The following is a 23,531-nucleotide window of genomic DNA, read 5'->3' on the forward strand; positions in this document are numbered from 1 at the left end:
TATCGTACCTCTATTGTAAAGCAGTGTGGCAGGGCTATCGTACCTCTCTTGTAAAGCAGTGTGGCAGGGCTATCGTACCTCTATTGTAAAGCAGTGTGGCAGGGCTATCGTACCTCTATTGTAAAGCAGTGTGGCAGGGCTATCGTACCTCTCTTGTAAAGCAGTGTGTCAGGGCTATCGTACCTCTCTTGTAAAGCAGTGTGTCAGGGCTATCGTACCTCTATTGTAAAGCAGTGTGTCAGGGCTATCGTACCTCTATTGTAAAGCAGTGTGGCAGGGCTATCGTACCTCTATTGTAAAGCAGTGTGTCAGGGCTATCGTACCTCTATTGTAAAGCAGTGTGGCAGGGCTATCGTACCTCTCTTGTAAAGCAGTGTGTCAGGGCTATCGTACCTCTATTGTAAAGCAGTGTGTCAGGGCTATCGTACCTCTATTGTAAAGCAGTGTGGCAGGGCTATCGTACCTCTATTGTAAAGCAGTGTGGCAGGGCTATCGTACCTCTCTTGTAAAGCAGTGTGTCAGGGCTATCGTACCTCTATTGTAAAGCAGTGTGTCAGGGCTATCGTACCTCTATTGTAAAGCAGTGTGGCAGGGCTGTCATATAAAGGGACAGTTACCTGTCAGAGTGTACAGTTTTTAGACCTCTCTGTCCAGGGCTTTAACAGTTAGGATTAGGATTAAGGATCAGGGTTAGGGCTAGGAGTTAGGCTGAGGGGTTAAGGATCAGGGTTAGATGTTATGGTCAGAGCCAGTTACCTGTCAGTGTGTATTGTTCCTGTGCCTCTCTGTCCAGGGCTTTAGTGGTGGTTATAACACCTGTAGCTGGGTGGATGCTAAAACCCTCGTCAGAGATGCCTCCATATGTCACCTGGCCGTTGGTACCTGGAGAGAGAGAGAGAGAGAGAGAGAGAGAAAAAAAAAAGAGAGAGAAGGAGTATATGAAGTCTAACCCTAATACTATCTGACAGCAGCCTACACCATCCCCTTGGCCCTTACCCTTCAACTGAAGGGTCTGGATAGGTATTAACACAGTAGTAGGGTGGAGCTTCCATCTGACAGATACAGTTTGCAAACGTAAAAGGGTCAGGGCCAAGGGGATGTGGTAGGGAGAAGGATTGGAGCCGGCTGTGCAAGTCAAATCAACACTTTTCATTTGTTATTTAATTTAAATGTTACCCCTTTTTCTCCCCAATTTCGTGGTATCCAATTGTTTAGTAGCTAATATCTTGTCTCATCGCTACAACTCCCGTACGGGCTCGGGGGAGACGAAGGTTGAAAGTCATGCGTCCTCCGATACACAACCCAACCAAGCCGCACTGCTTCTTAACACAGTGCGCATCCAACCCGGAAGCCAGCCGCACCAATGTGTCGGAGGAAACACAGTGCACCTGGCAACCTTGGTGAGCATGCACTGCGCCCGGCCCGCCACAGGAGTCGCTGGTGCGCGATGAGTCAAGGATATCCATACCGACCAAGCCCTCCCTCCCTTGCTGTGTAAGCGGGTGGCTGGGCTGCACGGGCCGGGCGGAGGCTGGTAGATTGTGTGTGTGTGTGTTGTGTTGTGTTGCGTTTGTGTGTGATAGCGTGCTAACAGAGAAAGACTCTGGCACCATCACCTTACCCCACTAATCACCCTGGAGAGAAACTTTAAAATCCTTCTGGTTTATGTGCTCTTGACTAACTCCAGGGGAATGTGAACACACACACACACACACACACACACACACACACACACACACACACACACACACACACACACACACCGTCCCCCAGCACGGTCTTCAATTAAAACCAACTGTTACTGACGGTGCTGATGATGTGAACATGCATTGAACACATGGAGGATCAACACTTAGAACAAGAGGCTCTGCTGGCTGACACTGAGTTCTATTATTTTAAAGAAACAGTACAGCAAATATGTAATCTGTCTATATGTGTCTATATGTGCTTGTAAGTGCTGTATACTATGTATGTAACGACGGGATCTCCTATGTTAGTCTACTGAGCTCAAGCCACTCTCACCTTGGTCCAGGTCGGAGGCCGACACTACCAGAACAGTGGTTCCTGCAGGCTGGTTCTCTGTAATCTGGGCTTGGTACTGGTTCTCCTGGAACCAGGGCACCTGGTCGTTCACGTCGATGACCTGGACAGACAGCAGCTGGCTGGATGAGAGCGCTGGTACCCCGTGGTCCTGGGCTACGATGGTCAGGTTCAACAGGTCCTGATCCTCCCGGTCGATGGCCTTCAGGATAGAAAGAGAACCTGGAGGAGAGGAGAGGGGTTAGAGAGAGAGCCTGGGGTGGAGGAGAGGAGAAGGGTTAGAGAGAGAGCCTGGGGTGGAGGAGAGGAGAGGGGTTAGAGAGAGAACCTGGAGGAGAGGAGAGGGGTTAGAGAGGGAGTCTGGGGTGGAGGAGAGGGGTTAGAGAGGGAGTCTGGGGTGGAGGAGAGGAGAGGGGTTAGAGAGGGAGCCTGGGGGTGGAGGAGAGGAGAGGGGTTAGAGAGGGAGCCTGGGGGTGGAGGAGAGGAGAGAGTTTAGAGAGGGAGCCTGGGGGTGGAGAAGAAGAGAGGGGTTAGAGAGGGAGCCTGGGGTAGAGGAGAGGAGATGATACAGATTACAGGATGAAGAGAGACTCTAAGGAGTGGAGAGGGCCTTATGAGCCCTGGTCAAAAGTAGTGAACTTAGCTGGGATGCAGGGTGCTATTTGGGACACAGACTCAGCCAGTCTCTCTCCCTACCTAGTGTGCAGTCACACCCTTTTAAAGGTCCCCATGCTCTCTGTCCAACTTCTACTGCTAGCTTCACTTCTCTGCTAGCTTCAACTTTTACTGCTAGCTTCACTTCTCTGCTAGCTTCATCTTTCACCAGTCATTCCTCCCTCTCCGTCGGAGGCCGAGCGTTGCTCCTTGCCAAGTGCTTTACTTACCTACACACACCCACCCACCCTGTCCACCCAGTCCACCCATTCTGTCCACCCTGTCCACCCAGTCCACCCATTCTGTCCACCCACCCACCCTGTCCACCCAGTCCACCCATTCTGTCCACCCTGTCCACCCAGTCCACCCATTCTGTCCACCCACCCACCCTGTCCACCCAGTCCACCCATTCTGTCCACCCTGTCCACCCAGTCCACCCATTCTGTCCACCCTGTCCACCCAGTCCACCCTGTCCACCCTGTCCACCCAGTCATCTCTGTGTGTGTGGACCCATTCCCATGAAAGACAGAAACAAAACACCAACAACAAAAAAACGTGCAGACTGCTGGGAACCATTAAAGGAGCGATTACAACTGCATGTCTGTGTGACTCAGTCCCTCTTTTGAGACTTTGATAACACCGACACGCACACACTATTTGCCGTTTGGTCTTCTGGGCTTTCCTGTGGTGTGTGAGACACGTTGACCCCGGCTCCACCCCTCCCCCACCAATCAGGAACCAAGGGGCCTCATGGTCGGCCGAGGGGATAAAAACAGGAAGCTGTCAAGATCTATCAGGTGTGTCACAGAGAGAGCGTGGCCATCTTAATATGGTTTCAGTATATATGTGTGTGTGTGTGTGTGTGTGTGTGTGTGTGTGCGTGCAGGAATGGGTGTGTGTGTGGTGCCCATCTTGAACTGGTTCCAGCCATGCAGGTAGTTAGACAGTATAATGACAGTATAATGACAGTATAATGACAGTTAATATCATGAGTTAATCCTCTGAGCACCTGGTCTGCTCCTGTCTTGTCAAGCGGCCCAGGCCAGGGTCTACGATGACAGGAGAAATGGTCCCATCTCTACACATTCTGTTTTGATTATGTTCCCATTACACCAGCACTACAGGGAGCTGTGTAGGAGAAGCCTACTACAGATCATGGTAACCTTGGATCCTTCTGGGTGGAGGATGGGTGTCTCCTAACTCTATTAGGGGTTCTTTCCCCCTCCTCTGGGCTCAATGGAAATATTAAATCAAACTATGTGTGTTGAGTTTTCTATGTGGGATGATTTTTTTGCCCTTATAGATGGCTTGATCTAGGTCTGAGAATCCGCCCCTGAAGGTTTTTCATTGTTCTTTTTTATCAACTTGTGTAAGACGACTCTGTTCCCTAGACTCATTTGATTAATAGAAGGAACTAATAGAGTGTCTAACATGAGATAAAACAAGGAGAGCAAGGAAACCATTGTTACCTTAGTTCACCCCATCTTCAGAACTGTGACTGTTCTACTCTAATACAACCATGCATATACGTAAGCCAAACAGGCCAATTGGAAACATCCAAAATAGGTTTTCCATGTTTCTCTCTTTCATTTTTTTCTCTCTCTCCCTCTCTCTCTCTCTCCCCTCCTCCTACCCATGTGCTGTTAGTGACCAGGCTTGGGATGGGATCACTGAGGAGTCACAGCGGCTGAAACTATTCCAGCCACTAACTCTGACCATACTAAAGGCTCAGGGGCTAGTTATCTCAGAGCGTACGGCGATCCAGAGAGAATACAACAAACCCAACAACAGAACCAACACCCCCATCCTCCCTCCTTCTCCTCCCGCCTCACTCTCTCTTTAACTGTTGCGGCTCATTAAAGCATGAATCTGAAATGAGTCAGTGCTGTGCCCTCTCTCCTCCTTTGCTCCCAGGGCCAGGTAATGAGAAGGATAGGGAAGCCCTAATCTCAGCACTGCACGGCAGGCCTGGTGTGTGTGTGTAATCTCAGCACAGCACGGCAGCCCTGGTGTGTGTGTGTAATCGCAGCACTGCACGGCAGCCCTGGTGTGTGTGTGTAATCTCAGCACAGCACGGCAGCCCTGGTGTGTGTGTGTAATCTCAGCACTGCACGGCAGCCCTGGTGAGTGTGTGTAATCTCAGCACTGCACGGCAGCCCTGGTGTGTGTGTGTAATCTCAGCACAGAACGGCAGGCCTGGTGTGTGTGTGTAATCTCAGCACTGCACGGCAGGCCTGGTGTGTAATCTCAGCACAGCACGGCATCCCTGCCCGTTGCGTGTCTAGCAGTGTGTGTTTACTGCCAGCCTCTCCTCGCTGTGGCCTTCTGCTGTGGAAAAAGTTGTTAAACTCAGGCCAGATAGCTGGATTGTTACTTACAGCGGTGTTATTTGTTACAGCAGTGTTGTTGGTGGTAGAGCTTAGCGCTCAGGTAGACAGGCCTACCCAACGTACCGGGATAACTTCATTAACTGTAATTCGTCTCTCACACGACATCTCTTCACACATCCCTGTTTATACTGTTTTCAATTTGCTGGGGCCTGATTATAGGTTGAAACTTATGAGACTCTCTCACAGACCCAACCACATGGAAGCTGGGAATGTGGTACCAATGGCCTTCTGACATCACACCATGTGTTTACAGCACAGATGGTAACTACATGATTGTTCTGGTGAGAAAACAATAATGTATGCCAGTGTTACCGACCAGGTTTTAACCCGGTTGTCTGTTGCCACAAGGCTGTGTTATCCAGCTGAGCTAAAGCTTAGGCATTAGCTTGGGGAGCTAACAAAAGTCTTCAGGTCTCAGACTAGGTTACCTTTTCTTTGAGGTTCCAAACCACTTTCATTATACTAGGAGTTGTTTAAATGACCCACCAGTATTAGGGTTGAGGCTGAATGTCCCTCCAGCGTTGCCAGTCTCGATGAAGTAGCTGACCCGTCCGTTCTCCCCCTGGTCGGCATCTCGCGCCACAACGTAGAGAACCACGAAACCCACAGGCTGGTCCTCCATGACGCTAACCGCGGATGGCGAGCTGAACACTGGAGCGTTGTCATTCTCATCTGTCACAAACACCCTCACCGTCACCGAGCCCCAGCGCCGTTGGCTGGCATTCAGAGCGGAGTCTGTTGCCTGGACGACCAGGATAAGGGAGGAAGTGACCTCATGGTCCAGTTCCTGTGCCAGGGTCAGGACGCCAGTGGAAGGGTCAAGCACCAGGAGGTCAGTGAGGTCAGGGTACTGGAACGTAGTAGAATTAAATATAATGTTTTTAGACCAGGGTACTGAAACAGACTAGAATATAATATAATATAACTGTATTAGTCCAGGGTACTGAAACAGACTAGAATAAATATAACTTTATTAGTCCAGGGTTCTGAAACAGAGGAGAAGAGAACATAACTTTATTAATCCATTTGCAGAGATAAATCATTATTCTGCTCTACTCCCTAAACAGCTAGTTTATGGGGTCTATTTGAGGAGATGGTCTATTTGCCAGTGATTTCATCTCCAACTTTCACGACCGGTCTATAATTTGAAACAGCAACGTTCCTGTTATTGATTTGCTTCTCTAACCTGTGGGACTTAACCCTAACCTCCTAACCCTAACCTCCTAACCCTAACCCCCTAACTAGGGATGCACAATATATTGGTGAAGATATCGGAATCAGACAATATTAGCTAAAAATGTCAATATCAACATCGGCCCGATGTGCAAAACCGATGTCAAAGCTGACGTGTATACCTATTTAACGTAGGGACATGACGTAAAGACGCCACGTAAAATGTTGTGCAACACAGAATTCCTAAACTAGCCCACAATGTCTGCTGTGTGGATCGAGCAGTCAACAAGTCCAGCAGTCATTTGAAAGAGTAAAGAAAATGTCAGCGAGAAACTCAAAGGCAAAATCCATTAACACCAAGACAATCTAATTTATTGACCTTAACTACCAATAATTCTCTGTCGTGGGTGATGTTGTCATTCGCTGACTGGTCGAGCAGCGGTACATACAAACGTTACCAAGTGCACTATTTTTCAGATGTTGCCCTACCGGAGTTGCACAGTATTTTTTGAAATGCACATCCATGAGTTACTTGCTATGGGCGTCACTACTATTAGATTCACGACTGACATTTGGACCAGCGATGTCAGCCCCATGAGCATGCTGAGTCTGTCAGCACAGTGGGTCGTCAAGGATTTATTTCATGCTCATGAATGTGCTGGTTGTCATACCACTGCTGCCATTTCAATGGCATTTGAGAACATGTTTGAAACTTGGAAACATGAACACACTAGCTAGCTCCAATCGAACAAGTGACTCATCGAACAAAAAGCTCATCAACTGCGCCTACAGCAGATGTGATACCCTCTGTCATGGCATTGAAACGCCCGCTCAACAAAACTGACGACACAGGCTGTGAACAAGCGATTCGGTGGCATTCTCTCTTTACTGTGTCGCCACCATGCTCGATGCTACGTACAATAACCGCTACTTCGATGCGGACAAGAAACAGGGTTTACATGAAATGTTTACATACAAAGCTGGACAAGATGGAAACAGACACAGTGACAGTGCACACCGAGGAAGAGAGGCCACGGACAGACAGAGCTGAAACTTCACTGCTTGACATGTATGATGAAATCCTGGTTGAGACTCTGAACAAATGAACGAACCAACACAGCAAGTAAGTGAAATAAATTGATTTTGATGATGTTTTACTGATAATGGGGACGAAAAAGCCAACAAAATAACTTTTTGGTCAGGGTGCTGGGTGTGTAACCTTTATTTAACTATGCAAGTCAGTTAAGAACAAATTCTTATTTACAATGACGTCCTACCCCGGCCAAACCCGGATGACGCCAATTGTGTGCCGCCCTATAGGACACCCGGATGTGATACAGCCTGGATTCAAACCAGGGACTGTAGTAACGCCTCTTGAGATGAGATGCCTTAGACAGCTGCGTCCATGTGTGTCTATTAACGATGTAACTATACTAGAATGCTTAAAAGGCCACTAAAATGTTAAATACCAGTTATCAGTATCAATTTTTGGGGGGCAATGAAAATATTGGATACCGGTATCAGCCAAAAATGTCATATCAGTGCATCACTACTCCTAACCCTACCTGGTGCAGGATGGAGTAGGTCAGCAGGCTGTTGGGCCCTGATCCATCCTGATCCGAGGCCTGGAAGGTGTAGATGGACGCCCCAGGCTCCATATTCTCAGGTATCACCACGGTAACGGGGTCCTCCGGGAAGCGGGGTGCATGGTCGTTGCTGTCCTCCACCTCGATGTCTAGCTGCACCAGGTGGCTGCTGGGTAACGTCATGGAGAAGTCGTCCACCTCTATCTGTAGTGTGTAGCGGGCGGAGCGCTCATAATCCAGCTCCCTCGCCAGGTACACGTCACCTGTCTGACGGTCCACCATGAACGTTCCGTCTCGGTCTGACCCGCCCACCACCGTGTAGGTCACCTGACCGGCCTCAGGGAGCTCAAAGCCATCATGTGACCTCACAGAGCCAATCATAGAGCCTGGTTTGGCCTCCTCGACAGAGTTAAAGGACATGGAGAGGGAGTTGGCTTTGGAAGGAGCTCTGCTCGCACTCTGGACCTGTGGACAGGGAGATTGGAATTTGGTAAGCATATATCCTCAATACCACTCAGGACCTACGGTCAGACAGATAGGGATATGGTTAGCAAACTGTATATCATCAATATATTGGTGTTAAAAGTTTGTAGCTAGCTAACGTCATCACCAGGCTCAATTGTGAGAGCCGGCTGGAGGATGAAATTAGTAGCTAGCTAATCAATGTTTCTCCAAACAATCTACTGACTGTTGAGGGACATTATTAGCAACTATGAATATCCTGACAGTTAATGATAATCCATTTAGCAAGATAGCTGAATATCAACAGTCAGCAGACACATGCTACAGTGCATTCGGAAAGTATTCAGACCCCTTCACTTTTTCCACATTTTGTTAAGTTACAGCCTTCATCTAATTTTTTTAAAATTCCCCCTCATCTATCTACACACAATAATCCATAATGGCAAAGAAAAAACAGGTTTTTAGATTTTTTTTACAGATTTAGAAATCAAATAAAACTGAAATATAACATTTACATAAGTATTCAGACCCTTGACTCAGTACTTTGTTGAAGCTTCTTTGGCAGAGATTACAGCCTTGATTCTTCTTGAGTATGATGCTACAAGCTTGGCACACCGGAGTTTCTCCCATTCTTCTCTGCAGATCCTTTCAAGCTCTGTCAGGTTGGATGGGGAGCATCGCTGCATAGCTATTTTCAGGTCTTCCCAGAGATATTTGGATGGGTTCAAATCAGGGCTCTGGCTGGGCCACTCAAGGGCATTCAGAGACTAATGCCACTCCTGCGTTGTCTTGGCTGTGTGCTTAGGATCATTGTCCTGTTGGAATGTGAACCTACACCTGAGTCTGCACTCCTAAGCACTCTGGAGCAGGTTTTCATCAAGGATCTCTATCTACTTTGCTCCATTCATCTTTCCCTTGATCCTGACAAGTCTCCAAGTCCTTCCTGTTGAAAAACATCCCCACCGCATGATGCTGCCACCACCATGCTTCACCGTAGGGATGGTGCCAGGTTTCCTCCAGACGTGCTGGCATTCAGGCCAAAGAGTTAAATCTCGGGTTTCATCAAAGCAGATAATCTTGTTTCTCATGTTTCTCTCTTTTGGCAAACTCCAAGCGGGCTGTCATGTGCCTTTTACTGAAGAGTGGCTTCCGTATGGCTTCTGTCTGGCTACTCTACCATAAAGGCCTGATTGGTGGACTGCTTCAGAGATGATTGTCCTTCTGGAAGGTTCTCCCATCTCCACAGAGGAACTCTGAAGCTCTGTCAGAGTGAACATCGGGTTCTTGGTCAACTCCCTGACTAAGGCCCTTCTCCCACAATTGCTCAGTTTGGCCCAGGAGGCCAACTCTAGGAAAAGTCTTGAGTCTTGGTTCCAAACTTCTTCCATTTAAGAATTATTGAGGTCACTGTGTTCTTGGGGACCTTCAATGCTGCAGAATTATTTTGGTATCCTTTCCCAGATCTGTGCCTCGACACAATCATGTCTCGGAGCTCTATGGACAACTCCTTCGACCTCATGGCTTGGTTTATATTCTGACATGCACTGTCAACTGGGGGACCTCATAGAGACAGGTGTGTGCCTTTCCAAATCATGTCCAATCAATTGAATTTACCACAGGTGGACTCCAATCAAGTTGTAGAAACATCTCAAGGATGATCAATGGAATCAGGATGCAGCTGAGCTCAATTTCGAGTCTCATAGCAAAGGGTCTGAATTCTTATATAAATAAGGTATTTTTATTTAATTTTTGCAAACATTTTTAAAAACCTGTTTCGCCTTGTCATTATGTGTAAATTGATGAAGTAAAAAAATAATTTAATCTATTTTAGAATAAGGCTGTAACGTAACAAAGTGGAAAAATTCAAGGGGTCTGAATACTTTCCGAATGCACTGTATGTGCCTAATAATGACCATTATACATGCCTAGTGGCAGTTGGAGCTACATTTTCGAATACAACGCTAAAGAATCCAAATATTAAACGGGACGCTGTGAACCAGAAACAGATTTCAACCAACCCACTCTATTTCCTCATTAGGAATAAAATAAACTCAATGTTTTAACTGCTAGCGCTGATCACATTTAAACAGATAGGCATGCCACTGCCAGGAAAAATAATAAAGGATACAAGTAATAATAATCAGAAAAAGATATTTGAGTGATCGTTCAGATCTCGCTGCAGCAGGCAGGGCTCAGTCGTCTACAGTACTGAGTTTTTACACCTCCCTTGATGACCAATCAGAAGAACATGAAAGACCTTTGACGCATCACTCCCTTTGTATGGAAACAGGCACCATAAGTTACACATATGACATATTGTTCTAATAAGCCTGTTTTTCAGTTCAGCTCTAAGCAGGGGATGGAGTCACAGGGTTTAAATGAGAGAGAGAGAGAGCGAGAGAGAGAGAGAGCGAGAGAGAGAGCGAGAGAGAGAGAGAGAGAGAGAGAGAGAGAGCGCAAGAGCGAGAGCGAGAGCGTGAGAGAGAGAGAGAGAGAGAGAGAGAGAGAGAGAGAGAGAGAGAGAGTGAGAGAGCGAGAGAGTGAGAGCGAGAGCGAGAGAGAGTGAGAGAGCGAGAGAGTGAGAGCGAGAGAGAGAGAGAGAGAGAGAGAGAGGAAAATAAAATTGTTTTGTGCACTTATCCATTTTTCTTCTCAACAAATCCTTGTTGATGCTTAATTCATTACAGCCTACAAGACCTCGATAAACCAGTTACACTATACAGCACCACTATGTTGGCAGTCACTAAACAGCCCATGCTCTTTATGAAACATAATATGACAAAGTGTGAATTAACTCCACATTAGGCGGCAAATTGAGCGTCACCAAGCGTTAGAATTAGTGAGATCATATCCTTTCCCTACTGCTGTACTTGTCTTGGACGGTGTGAGGGTCTGAAATGATGACGTGATAGAAACGCGTCAACAGACAAGAACAACACAACCCTGTTTAATCCTATTACACACTAATTATTACTCACATTCTTACGTCAGAAGAACAGGAGAAATGAGGGAAGGATTTTTTTTTTTGAAAAAAGTAACCCAGAGAAGCTGTTTTACTGCAGCCATTACAAGACCCTTCTATTTTCCTGGAACCTTAAAGATTCTGGGTTCTGCGTTCCAAATTGCACCCATTCCCTACACAGGGCACTGGTCAAAAGAAGTGCACCATACAGGGAATAGGGTGTCATTTGGGATGCACATTGGATTTACAGCTACAGAGTTCCTTCCATTGTGCTGGCCTGGCCGGTCACTATTTAGTTGTACATTAAATATTAATTAAATGAACTTGAATGGTGTATTTTATGTGGGTGCACATCCCAGGTGGTGCTGTATTGAAGCGGGGCTACTGTATTAAAAGTGTTGAAGTCATTCAGTATGGCCTTGATCAGAGCAATCACAGCTGGTGATCATCATGGGCCAGATGGGAGCAATTGATTCATACCTAGTTTTCCATCTTTTACTCATAGAGAAATTCCCCTTTTGAAAAGTCAAAGAGGAGGAGAAAGGAGGGCGGAAAAGGGGGAGGGAAGGTTGTCAGAACTCTGACATGCCTATTTGGAACAACATTGTTGTGAGGAGACATCAAGAGCAAGTTTGACTTAGTACTTTTCTCGGTACTTTAGTTTAATGTGGGATATTTGATAGGTGTTGATCTAGTAGTTTTCTGACCTTTATTATTAGGATACAGCTAGATCAGTGAGAAGGAAGGTGGTAGGGGATAGGAGATAGGGTATATGACATAGGAGATAGGGTATTTGACATAGGAGATAGGGTATATGACATAGGAGATAGGGTATATGACATAGGAGATAAGGTATATGACATAGGAGATAGGGTATTTGACATAGGAGATAGGGTATTTGACATAGGAAATAGGGTATTTGACATAGGAGATAGGGTATATGACATAGGAGATAGGGTATATGACATAGGAGATAGCAATCTGAGGCAGGGCTCTCATCTGTATGTGTAGTTTACAGGTAGCGCTGTAAGAGGGAAGGAGGTAGGGGCTAGGGGTTAAGAGGTAGGGGTCTTACCTGTATGTGTAGTGTACAGGTAGCGCTGTGAGATGGCTGGCCTCGGTCAGTGGCGGTCACAGTGAAGCTGTACTCAGCTCTGTCAGAGCGACTCAGAGGAGAGGAGGAACGCAGTTCACCTGTAGTCGGGTTCAGAGAGAAACGCTCTGCTCTGGGACCTGTAGAGGAGGGAGGGAGGGAGAAAAAGAGAGAGAAAGAGTGAGCGAGAAGTGCAGCTATAAATTGTCTTTTTGGAAACAATGCCAGAAGAAAACAATGCATTCCTCACATAATCACTCAATGGCAGAAAATAGCATTAAATGTAATCTTCAATCATTAACTCACACACAATCCCTCCCTCTCTCTCCCTCCTTCCATCCCTCTCTCACCTGACATGGAGTAGTACACAGTGCCGTTCTCTCCCTCATCAGGGTCATTGGCCTGTACTTTCCCCAGCAGTAGACCTGATGCCTGGCCCTCCATCACCTACAGAGATAAAGATAAGATAAAACTGTGACTTTGTTTCCTTCTCAACGCTGACCACTAACATATCATGTAAGATCCCATCCTCTAAGGACCCTTGTCAAAAGTAATATATAATATATAGAATAGGGGGCCATTTGAGAGGCAGCCTCAGTATCACCTGCATGGTCAGTCCTCTGCCAGGCTGGCTGTGCCTGAAGGAGGGGGTGTTGTCGTTCTCATCCAGGACGGTGATGAAGGCTGTCCCTGTTGCGCTGCGTGGGGGAGTACCTCCATCCTGGACCACCAACAACACCTGGTAACTACTCTGCTGCTCCCTGTCCAGACCTACACGGGTACTGATCTCACCTGAGGGAGAGAGGGAGAGAGATAGGAGGGAGGAGGAGTAATGATGAGAAATTAAAGGGAGAGACGGTAGTCTTTGATCACACACAAACACACACACACACACGCACCCACAAACATACACACACGCACACATACACACACAAAGGCATGGCAGGAACCTGAACAGCTGCAGTGGAGGTTAGAATGATCAGCCCCTGGCGAGCAACTACACACAGTCCCACAGTCACAGCAGGCCAATTAGGGCCCAGCAGGAACCCTCAACACTGCAGATAACCTGATTTACTATCACAGAGAACAGACAGGCCAGGGACAGGCCAGGGGTCTGCAGTAGGAGAAGGAGTGAGAATGAATGGTCATGTAAACTGTAGTGTTGTGTGTCTATTCTGAATGCCACATCTGAAGTGCCTGTGATAAATATAAAGTTGTTAAACACTGAGTGTACAAAACATTAGGAGCACCTGCTCTCATGACAGACTGACCAGGTGACCTGGTGAAAGCTATGATCCCTTATTGATGTCACTTGTTAAATCCACTTGAATCAGTGTAGATGAAGGGGAGGAGACAGGTTAAAGAAGGATTGTTAAGCCTTGAGATAATTGAAACATGGATTGTGTATGTGTGCCTTTCAGAGGGTGAATGAGCAAGAGAAAGTGCCATTGAATGGGGTATGGTGCCAGGCACACTGGTTTTTATCAAGAACTGCAGTGCTGCTGGGTTTTTCATGCTTAACAGTTTCCCGTGTGTATCAAGAATAGTCCACCACCCAAAGGACATCCACCCAACTTGACACAACAGTGGGAAGCATTGGAGTCAACATGGGCCAGCATCCCTGTGGAACACTTTCGACACCTTGTAGAGTCCATGCCCCGATGAATTGAGGCTGTTCTGAGGGCAAAAGGGGGGAGGGGGGTGTGTAACTCAATATTAGGAAGGTGTTCTTAATGTTTTGCACACTCAGTGTATATCATTTTTATTCCATTCATTAGCAGTCTTTGAACTACCTGTGTGTGAGTTGATCTGGAAGTGTCTGTCTGGGTGTAGAAGTCTGTAACTGAGCCTGCCGTTGAGGCCCGTGTCTCGGTCCGTAGCCAACACCCGTCCGAACCCTGAACCCGCCGGAAGGTTCTCTCTCACGGCCAGGAAAGCCCTCGCCTGGATCAGACGGGGAGAGTTGTCGTTCTCATCGGTCACCGACACCCTCACTGTGGCACTGCCCGTCTTCTTCAGCTGCCCGTGGCCTGCCGTGGCCAGAACCATCAACATGTACATGTCCTTCACCTGGGCAAAGGTCATGGACGCACATTAAAGGGACATTACATTATAAATGAAAGTTAGTCAGATGTTTTCAGGTCTCTAAAGAGGTCTAATGTCAACATGAATGAGATCTACATGATCGATGTCAATCAAAGTGGCTTAATATGGCTGGGGGCAGTATTGAGTAGCTTGGAGGAATAAGGTGACCAGAGGTGCCCAGATTAAACTGCCTGCTACTCAGTCCCAGTTGCTAATATATGCATATTAATAGTATATTTGGATGGAAAACACTCTGAAGTTTCTAAAACTGTTTGAATGATGTCTCTGAGTATAACAGAACTCATATGGCAGGCAAAAACCTGAGAGAAAATCCATCCAGGAAGTGGGAAATCTGAGGTTGGTCGTTTTTCAACTCATTCCCTATTGAAGATACAGTGCGACATTGGTAATGTTGCACTTCCTAAGGCTTCCACTAGATGTCAACAGTCTTTAGAAACTTGTATGAGGCTTCTACTGTAAAGGAGGGGATCATAAGGGCTCTTTAAGTCAGTGGTCTGGCAGAGTGCCACAAGCTCGTGACGCTCGTTCATGTGAGAGCGAGCTCTGTTCCATTGATTTTCTACAGACAAAGGAATTCTCCGGTTGGAACATTATTGAAGATTTATGTTAAAAACATCCTAAAGATTGATTCTATACATCGTTTGACATGTTTCTACGGACTGTAAAGGAACTTTTTGACATTTCGTCTGCTCCTAGTGAACGCGCTTCGTGAGTTTGGATTTGTTTACAAAACGAGCTAACAAAAGTAGCTATTTGGACATAAATGATGGACATTATTGAACAAAACATTTATTGTGGAACTGGGATTCCTGGGAGTGCATTCTGATGAAGATCATTAAAGGTAAGTCAATATTTATAATGTTATTTCTGACTTCTGTTTACTGCACAGTATGGCGGATATCTTTTTGGCTTGTTTGGTCTCTGAGCGCCGTACTCAGCTATTGCATGGTTTGCTTTAACGTAAATCTTTTTTGAAATCTGACACCGCGGTTGCATTAAGGAGAAGTGTATCTAAAGTTCCATGCATAACACTTGTATTTTCATCAACATTTATGATGAGAATTTCTGTAAATTGATGTGGCTCTCTGCAAAATCACTGGATGTTTTTGGAACTACTGAACATAAGACGCCAATGTATACTGAAATGTTTTTATGTAACTATGAACTTTATCAAACAAAACATACATGTATTGTGTAACATTAAGTCCTATGAGTGTCATCTGATGAAGATCATCAAAGGTTAGTGATTCATTTTATCTCTCTTTCTGATTTTTGTGACTACTCTCTTTGGTGTTTTTCTGTGACTTGGCTCTGACCTAACATAATCGTTTGTGGTGCTTTCGCCGTAAAGCCCTTTTTGAAATCGGACGCTGTGGTGGGATTAACAAGAAGTGTATCTTTAAAATGGTGTGGAATACTTCTATGTTTGAGGAATTTCTAATTATGGGATTTCTGTTGAATTTGGCGCCCTGCATGATCCCGTTAGCGGGATCTCAGGCCTAAGAAGTTTTAAAGGAGCATTCAGTGTGCGGGTCTGGAAAGGTTTATATATCTTCCTGTCACATGTCCTTCACCTCTCTGTCCAGGGCACTCTTCACAAACAGCCAGCCGCTGTCTACTGCGATGCCAAACCCTGCTGCGTCTCCGTCAGGTCTCAGGTGGAATGCCAGTGGAGAGGAGGACCCTGAACCCGCGGTGTCCCGGCTCAGAGCTCGCACCTGTAGATGGATGAATTAAGTCCTTAATCAGAAATATTGTTATATTGTTCTATTGTTATATACAGCAAAATATGTCCAAGACAATGTTCCCCTTTCAACCTGTAGATGAACAACAGTATACATGAAGTGTAGCAGATATTGGTTTAGATCTTATCTGTCGGAAAGATATCAGTTTGTCTCTGTGAATGGTTTGTCCTCTGACAAATCAACTGTATATTTCGGTGTTCCTCAAGGTTCCGTTTTAGGACCACTATTATTTTCACTATATATTTTACCTCTTGGGGATGTCATTCGAAAACATAATGTTAACTTTCACTGCTATGCGGATGACACACAGCTGTGCATTTCAATGAAACATGGTGATGCCCCAAAATGTGTTCTAGGTCCGAACATATCAAGACTGTTTCAAGGACAGCTTTTTTCCCATCTACGTAACATTGCAAAAATTTGAAACTTTCTGTCCAAAAATGATGCAGAAAAATTAATCCACGCTTTTGTTACTTCTAGGTTAGACTACTGCAATGCTCTACTTTCTGGCTACCCAGATAAAGCACTAAATAAACTTCAGTTAGTGCTAAATACAGCTGCTAGAATCCTGACTAGAACCCAAAAATTTGATCATACACTCCCCTACACTGGCTTCCTGTTAAAGCAAGGGCTGATTTCAAGGTTTTACTGCAAACCTACAAAGCATTACATGGGCTTGCTCCTACCTATCTTTCTGATTTGGTCCTGCCATACATACCTACATGTACTCTACGGTCACAAGACGCAGGCCTCCTAATTGTCCCTAGAATTTCTAAGCAAACAGCTGGAGGCAGGGCTTTCTCCTATAGAGCTCAATTTTTATGGAATGGTCTGCCTACCTATGTGAGAGACGCAGACTTGGTCTCAACCTTTAAGTCTTTACTGAAGACTCATCTCTTCAGTAGGTCATATGATTGAGTGTCGTCTGGCCCAGGAGTGTGAAGGTGAACGGAAAGGCTCTGAAGCAACGAACCGCCCTTGCTGTCTCTGGTGCTCTTCCATGCCGTCCCTAGGAGGGGTGCGTCACTTGAGTGGGTTGAGTCACTGACGTGGTCTTCCTGTCTGGGTTGGCGCCCCCCTTGGGTTGTGCCGTGGCGGAGATCTTTGTGGGCTATACTCGACCTTGTCTCAGGATGGTAAGTTGGTGGTTGAAGATATCCCTCTAGTGGTGTGGGGGCTGTGCTTTGGCAAAGTGGGTGGGGTTATATCCTGCCTGTTTGGCCCTGTCCGGGGGTATCGTCGGATGGGGACACAGTTTCTCCTGACCCCTCCTGTCTCAGCATCCAATATTTATGCTGCAGTAGTTTATGTGTCGGGGGGCTAGGGCCAGTTTGGTATATCTGGAGTATTTCTCCTGTCTTATCCGGTGTCCTGTGTGAATTTAAGTATGCTCCTTCTAATTCTCTCTTTCTTTCTTTCTCTCTCTCAGAGGACCTGGGCCTAGGACCATGCCTCAGGACTACCTGGAATGATGACTCCTTGCTGTCCCCAGTCCACCTGGCCATGCTGCTGCTCCAGTTTCAACTGATCTGCCTGTGGCTTTGGAACCCTGACCTGTTCACCGGACTTGCTACCTGTCCCAGACCTGCTGTTATCAACTCTCTAGAGACAGCAGGAGCGGTAGAGATACTCTCAATGATCGGCTATGAAAAGCCAACTGATATTTACTCCTTTTGGGCGGCAGGGTAGCCTAGTGGTTAGAGTGTTGTTCAAACCCCCGAGCTGACAAGGTACAAATCTGTCGTTCTGCCCCTGAACAGTCAGTTAACCCACTGTTCCTAGGCCGTCATTGAAAATAAGAATTTGTTCTTAACTGACTTGCCTAGTTAAATAAAGGTAAAATAAAAATAAAAAACTCCTGAGGTGCTGACTTGTTGCACCCTCGACAACTGATTATTATTATTTGACCATGACCATACCATTATGAACATTTGAACATGTTGGCCATGTACTGTTATAATCTCCACCCGGCATAGCCAGAAGAGGACTGGCCACCCCTCATAGCCTGGTTCCTCTCTAGGTTTCTGCCTAGGTTTTGGCTTTTCTAGGGCGTCTTTCCTAGCCACCGTGCTTCTACACCTGCATTGCTTGCTGTTTGGGGTTTTAGGCTGGGTTTCTGTACAGCACTTTGATATATCAGCTGATGTATGAAGAGCTATATAAATACATTTGATTTGATATTGGTACAGTTTTGCGGATACAGATGAAGCCTATTTTGGACAACAAAACTATTTCAATGGAAATTGTAATTGTTTCTATTCCAGGAAATTTTTACTGTAGTCTGGGTCTGGGAAACCTGCCCTCAATATCATTTTCTTATATACAGCATAATTGTTTCCAAGACAGTTTTCCTCTTGGTGACAATAAAGGTTTGCACATTATTTGGATAGTCCCCGGTAGACGATCTACAGATACTCAAACTATCAACAACCTATCGACTGCAACTCTGTTGATACATAACAGCTTTCTGGGGTTATGGTTAGGAATAGTTAGTTGAAATGTTGTTAATAGTTAGTTGAACAATCTACTGAACATACCTGTAGGAAACATGTGCTGAGCGGGGTGTTCTCCCTCAGCTCCACGCGATAGGTCAGGGTGTCGAACATGGGACCGTGGTCGTTCTCCGCCTGGACGTGCACCACAAGCATCATGGTAGAGCTCAGCTGGGGAGCGCCACCATCTTTAGCTGTCACCGTCAGGTCATAGCGCGGCGTTACGTCGTACGACAGCTCGCCGACCAGCCGGATCTCCCCTGTACTGCGCTCCATGGAAAAGGTTCTTTGACCTCCACTTGAGGTTGCGGTGGAGGAAAGGTCAAAGGTCACCTGGCCATTGATACCGGAGTCTCGGTCTTGGGCCTGGACGCGGTAGACCATAGTCCCCATCTTTGTGTGCTCCGGGAGGAGGAGAGACTCAGAAGAGGAGGGCAGGAAGACAGGAGTGTTGTCGTTGATGTCCTGGATTGTGATGTGGACGTGGGTCTGACCGAAGGCAGGGGGGCTGCCGCTACGTGCCTGGAGCTCCAGGGTTAGAGAAGGCTGGGCCTCGTGGTCCAGAGGAAGGCTGGTCCGCAGGGCTCCGCTCTCTGGGTCCACGGTGAAGTAGCCAGCAGGGTCTCCAGAGGAGATGCTGTACAGGATGTCCTTACTGAGGACGCCTGGGAACAGACAGGGGAAGTTTCAAGTTTAATGTATTATTATTATCCTGTATGTACAGGATACACATGGTATACACTGTCCAACGAAATGCTTACTTGCAGGTTCCTTCTCAACAATGCAACAACGCCCCCTGAGTGCTGCTGTGTTCTAAGGCACTGCATCGCAGTGTTAGCTGTGCCACCAGAGATTCTGGGTTCAAGTCCAGGCTCTGTCGCAGCCGGGCGCGACCGGGAGACCCAAGGGGTGGTGCACAATTGCCCAAGCGTTGTCAGGGTTAGGGGAGGGTTTGGCCGGCAGGGATGTCCTTGTCAGGATGACTCCTGTGGCGGGCGCAGTGCAAGCTGACATGGTCGCCAGGTGTACGGTGTTTCCTCCGACACATTGGTGCGGCTGGCTTCCGGGTCAAGTGGGCATTGTGTCAAGAAGCAGTGCGGCTTGGTTGGGTTGTGTTTCGGAGGACGCACGGCACTCGACCTTCGCCTCTCCCGAGTCCATTGGGGAGTTGCAGTGATGAGACAAGACTGTAACTACCAATTGGATACCACGGAATTGGGGAGAAAAAGGGGTTTAAAAAAATATAATAAAAGTATAATGCGGGAAGGCACAATTTAAAGTCCAATATTTACACGTGTATTGCAGAAAGGGGGATTGGGGGGCAAGTGTTGAATTTGTGCAGTATTTAGCAATCATAACAAGAGTCTGGTAGTAGCAGTTGTGATGTGTGTGTATAGTAGCATGAATGTATGTGTATGAGTGCATATCTGTGTGGGTGTGTGCGTGAGTTAGTGCATGTGTGTGATGTGACGACCCTCCCACTCTGTCTGCCGAATTCTTTCTCTTTGCTCATGTTTTCCTTAAATAGGATGTTGGGGGGCGGAGCCGGGAGGGTCGTCAGCAAAATGGGACACACCTGGACTCGGGTGTGTCCCGGGATGAATACACCTCTTCCCCATGGGGAGACTCTCTCCATGCAGACACACTGATAGATTTTATTTTTCGCTGTTTTGTTTATTTGCGTTGGCACCTTTCAACACCCCACATTATCACCTTTATGCACGCAACCACTCCCTTACACTACTGACTACACACACCGTTGTTAATTGTATTTAGTTTACTTAAGTTAATAAATATATTTTGTTATTCCTTATCTCCACGTTGTCTCCGTTTTTGTTACGAACTCTGAGCCGGTTCGTGACAAGTGGGGGCTCGTCCAGGATCTTGTCCAAGGTATTGTGTTTGGGAGAAAACGTGGAGTTAATGTTAAAATCTGTAGGGGCTTTGTTTGCATCTTTTGTTACAGCTTGTTTGAGTTGTAATGTTTGGTGCCCAGTGTTGGTTGCCTTTGTTTGGTTGGTAAACTTGCCACTGCGGTGGATAGTTGGTTGTGTGCAGCAGAGAGTATATTGGTTAGTTTCCAGGTCCTGCCCAGGCTGGAGACTCTTGCTCTACTCGCTGTTGGGACATCGGTCTGAGGAGGTAAGTACAATCGGCTGTGTACCACAGTGGGAGATTTGGGTAGGGTAGTGACACTTGCTACCTGGAGCTATAGCCTTTCTTTTCCCCCTGTTAGGCTTAGCGACGTGTTTCACTTTAGAATACAATGGGCATGGTTATTTTGTTTGTTATTTTTGTGTGGTGTCTGGACTGAGCAGTTGTCTCGGGGGCACATCCATGGCTTGGGGGAATTTGCCAGCGTGCTAGGTGGTACATTTCCTTGCCAGCAGGCTACAGTGTGTAATTACCCACCACAAATCCGCACAAAGACTAGGGTTGAGTTACTATAGGTTTTGGGGGAAGCTCTATATATATCTCATCTCTCTCCTGTGGTGCCCAGTGTGATTGTCATTTCTCTTGTGGTCTGTTCTGGTGTGTTCATCAGAGGGGAAGAGCGATATTCTTTTTTTAAATGATTGACTTCTGACTATGACATCTAATATAGACGAGTTCATTTGCTTTCCATCAGAGGAACTGTTAGAATTATGTACTAAAGAACAGCTGTTGAAGATCACTGAACACTACAAAGGTTGTTGAGGTCTAGGGAGGACAAGGTTGGCGTACCCCCTCGAGGCTGGGTCAATTTTGGATGCAGAGTCCATTTGTTTGTGTGACTGGTATGGTGTTCCGGGGTCCTTGTTGGTCCCCAGTTTTACGGAGGGTGGGGTGGGGGGTGACGACCCTCCCACTCTGTCTGCCGAATTCTTTCTCCTTACTCTTGTTTTCCTTAATAAGATGTTGGGGGGCGGAGCCGGGAGGGTCGGCAGCACCTTTCAACACCCCACATTATCACATTTATGCACGCAACCACTCCCTTACACTACTGACTACACACACCATTGTTAATTGTATTTAGTTTACTTAAGTTAATAAATATATTTATTAACTTATCTCCACGTTGTCTCTGTTTTTGTTACGAACTCTGAGCCGGTTCGTGACAGTGAATACAGATTGTGTGTGTGGGAGTTTATTTGTATCTTTTGAAGTGAGTTGACAAGATCCAGAGTCACTCCAGACGAGGAGACCAGGACCAGACCAGGCAGAGACCACTTCAGTTACAATATACTCCCCCTCAGTCATTTGTCAAGTCTTTTACACTATGACAGAGCCCTAAATATCCAAAGTAATGACTATAAAAACAATGTGCTGGGATGGAATTTGTGATTAATGTGATTTCTAAACTAGGTGTGTACAGTGGCTCACTGCCTATTTGAACAATTGGTACATGTAGCAAAGAGGGAGCACAGAACACCCCAGTGAGTCCTTTCAGCACATACTGCACACACACACACACACACACACACACACACACACACACATGTTAGCAGTCCTTAACCAATCATAAGTTCTAATTCCAAGTCACACCCACCGTTCTTACTGATGGCCTGTACGATGCCAACCTCAGTCCCACGCAGTACGTCTTCAGACACAGTGAAGCTGTACTGGCTGTGTTCGAACACAGGGGGCGCCACCAGGCCTGCCACCACACTGATGTTGACCCGGGCGTTGACCAGTGCTGCCAGACCCCCTCCGTCCTGGGCTGAAACCACCATGGGGATCACCGTGTTGGCCTTGCCGTGCAGCGACCGGGACAGGGAGATCACACCTGGTGGAGAAAGGACACAAAACACAGTGGTCAAGGTCAGACACAGCTCCAAATACACACACACAGGAGGACGGACACACGCATACTGTACACACAGCACCACATTAATAGAGCAGGTTAAAATCAGCAGGAACCCTGTATAAAAAGCTGACTCTAGAATCTGGTCCTGTCCCGGTTGCTGACATCCCGGTCGCCGTACTCCAGTGGTGGGCCGGGCGTAAGGCACGCTGACATGGTCGCCAGGTGCACGGTGTTTCCTTCGACACATTGGTGCGGCTGGCTTCCGGGTTAAGTGGGCATTGTGTCAAGAAGCAGTGCGACTTGGTTGGATTGTGTTTCTGAGGACGCCCGGCTCTCGACCTTCGCCTCTCCCGAGTCCGTACAGGAGTTGCAACGATGAGACAAGACTGTAACTACTGTAACCACCAAACTACCACGAAATTGAGGAGAAAAAGGGTAAAGTAAAAAAAATACTAAAATACAAAAAAAAGATGTATTACAGTAAAGCGCCAACCTGTTTATTTTTGGTCATAGTTAAAGCTGTATTACAGTAAAACGCCAACCTGTTTATTTTTGGTCATAGTTAAAGATATATTACAGTAAAGCGCCAACCTGTTTATTTTTGTTCATAGTTAAAGATGTATTACAGTAAAACGCCAACCTGTTTATTTTTGGTCATAGTTAAAGCTGTATTACAGTAAAACGCCAACCTGTTTATTTTTGGTCATAGTTAAAGCTGTATTACAGTAAAACGCCAACCTGTTTATTTTTGGTCATAGTTAAAGATGTATTACAGTAAAACGCCAACCTGTTTATTTTTGGTCATAGTTAAAGATGTATTACAGTAAAACGCCAACCTGTTTATTTTTGGTCATAGTTAAAGATGTATTACAGTAAAACGCCAACCAGTTTATTTTTGGTCATAGTTAAAGATGTATTACAGTAAAGCGCCAACCTGTTTATTTTTGGTCATAGTTAAAGATGTATTACAGTAAAACGCCAACCTGTTTATTTTTGGTCATAGTTAAAGATGTATTACAGTAAAACGCCAACCTGTTTATT

The 23,531-nt window shown here is 46.3% G+C and overlaps 1 protein-coding gene across 1 annotated transcript in view; it reads right to left on the minus strand.

Moving 5' to 3' along the window:
* Nucleotides 1-23,531, minus strand: part of LOC110507672 (protocadherin-16) — a 190,663-nt gene that overhangs the window by 16,808 nt on the left and 150,324 nt on the right. Inside the window, exons 5-15 of the mRNA XM_036964819.1 lie at nt 22,233-22,469; nt 18,749-19,368; nt 16,041-16,184; nt 14,154-14,430; nt 12,965-13,152; nt 12,711-12,807; nt 12,343-12,500; nt 7,823-8,308; nt 5,571-5,934; nt 2,023-2,262; nt 757-882 (exon numbers count right to left, since the gene is read on the minus strand). Of these exons, the coding sequence (XP_036820714.1) occupies nt 757-882; nt 2,023-2,262; nt 5,571-5,934; nt 7,823-8,308; nt 12,343-12,500; nt 12,711-12,807; nt 12,965-13,152; nt 14,154-14,430; nt 16,041-16,184; nt 18,749-19,368; nt 22,233-22,469 (2,937 nt within the window). The remainder of the gene's footprint in view (nt 1-756; nt 883-2,022; nt 2,263-5,570; nt 5,935-7,822; nt 8,309-12,342; nt 12,501-12,710; nt 12,808-12,964; nt 13,153-14,153; nt 14,431-16,040; nt 16,185-18,748; nt 19,369-22,232; nt 22,470-23,531) is intronic.

Source organism: Oncorhynchus mykiss, chromosome 27, assembly GCF_013265735.2.
Source record: "Oncorhynchus mykiss isolate Arlee chromosome 27, USDA_OmykA_1.1, whole genome shotgun sequence".
Taxonomy (NCBI): domain Eukaryota; kingdom Metazoa; phylum Chordata; class Actinopteri; order Salmoniformes; family Salmonidae; genus Oncorhynchus; species Oncorhynchus mykiss.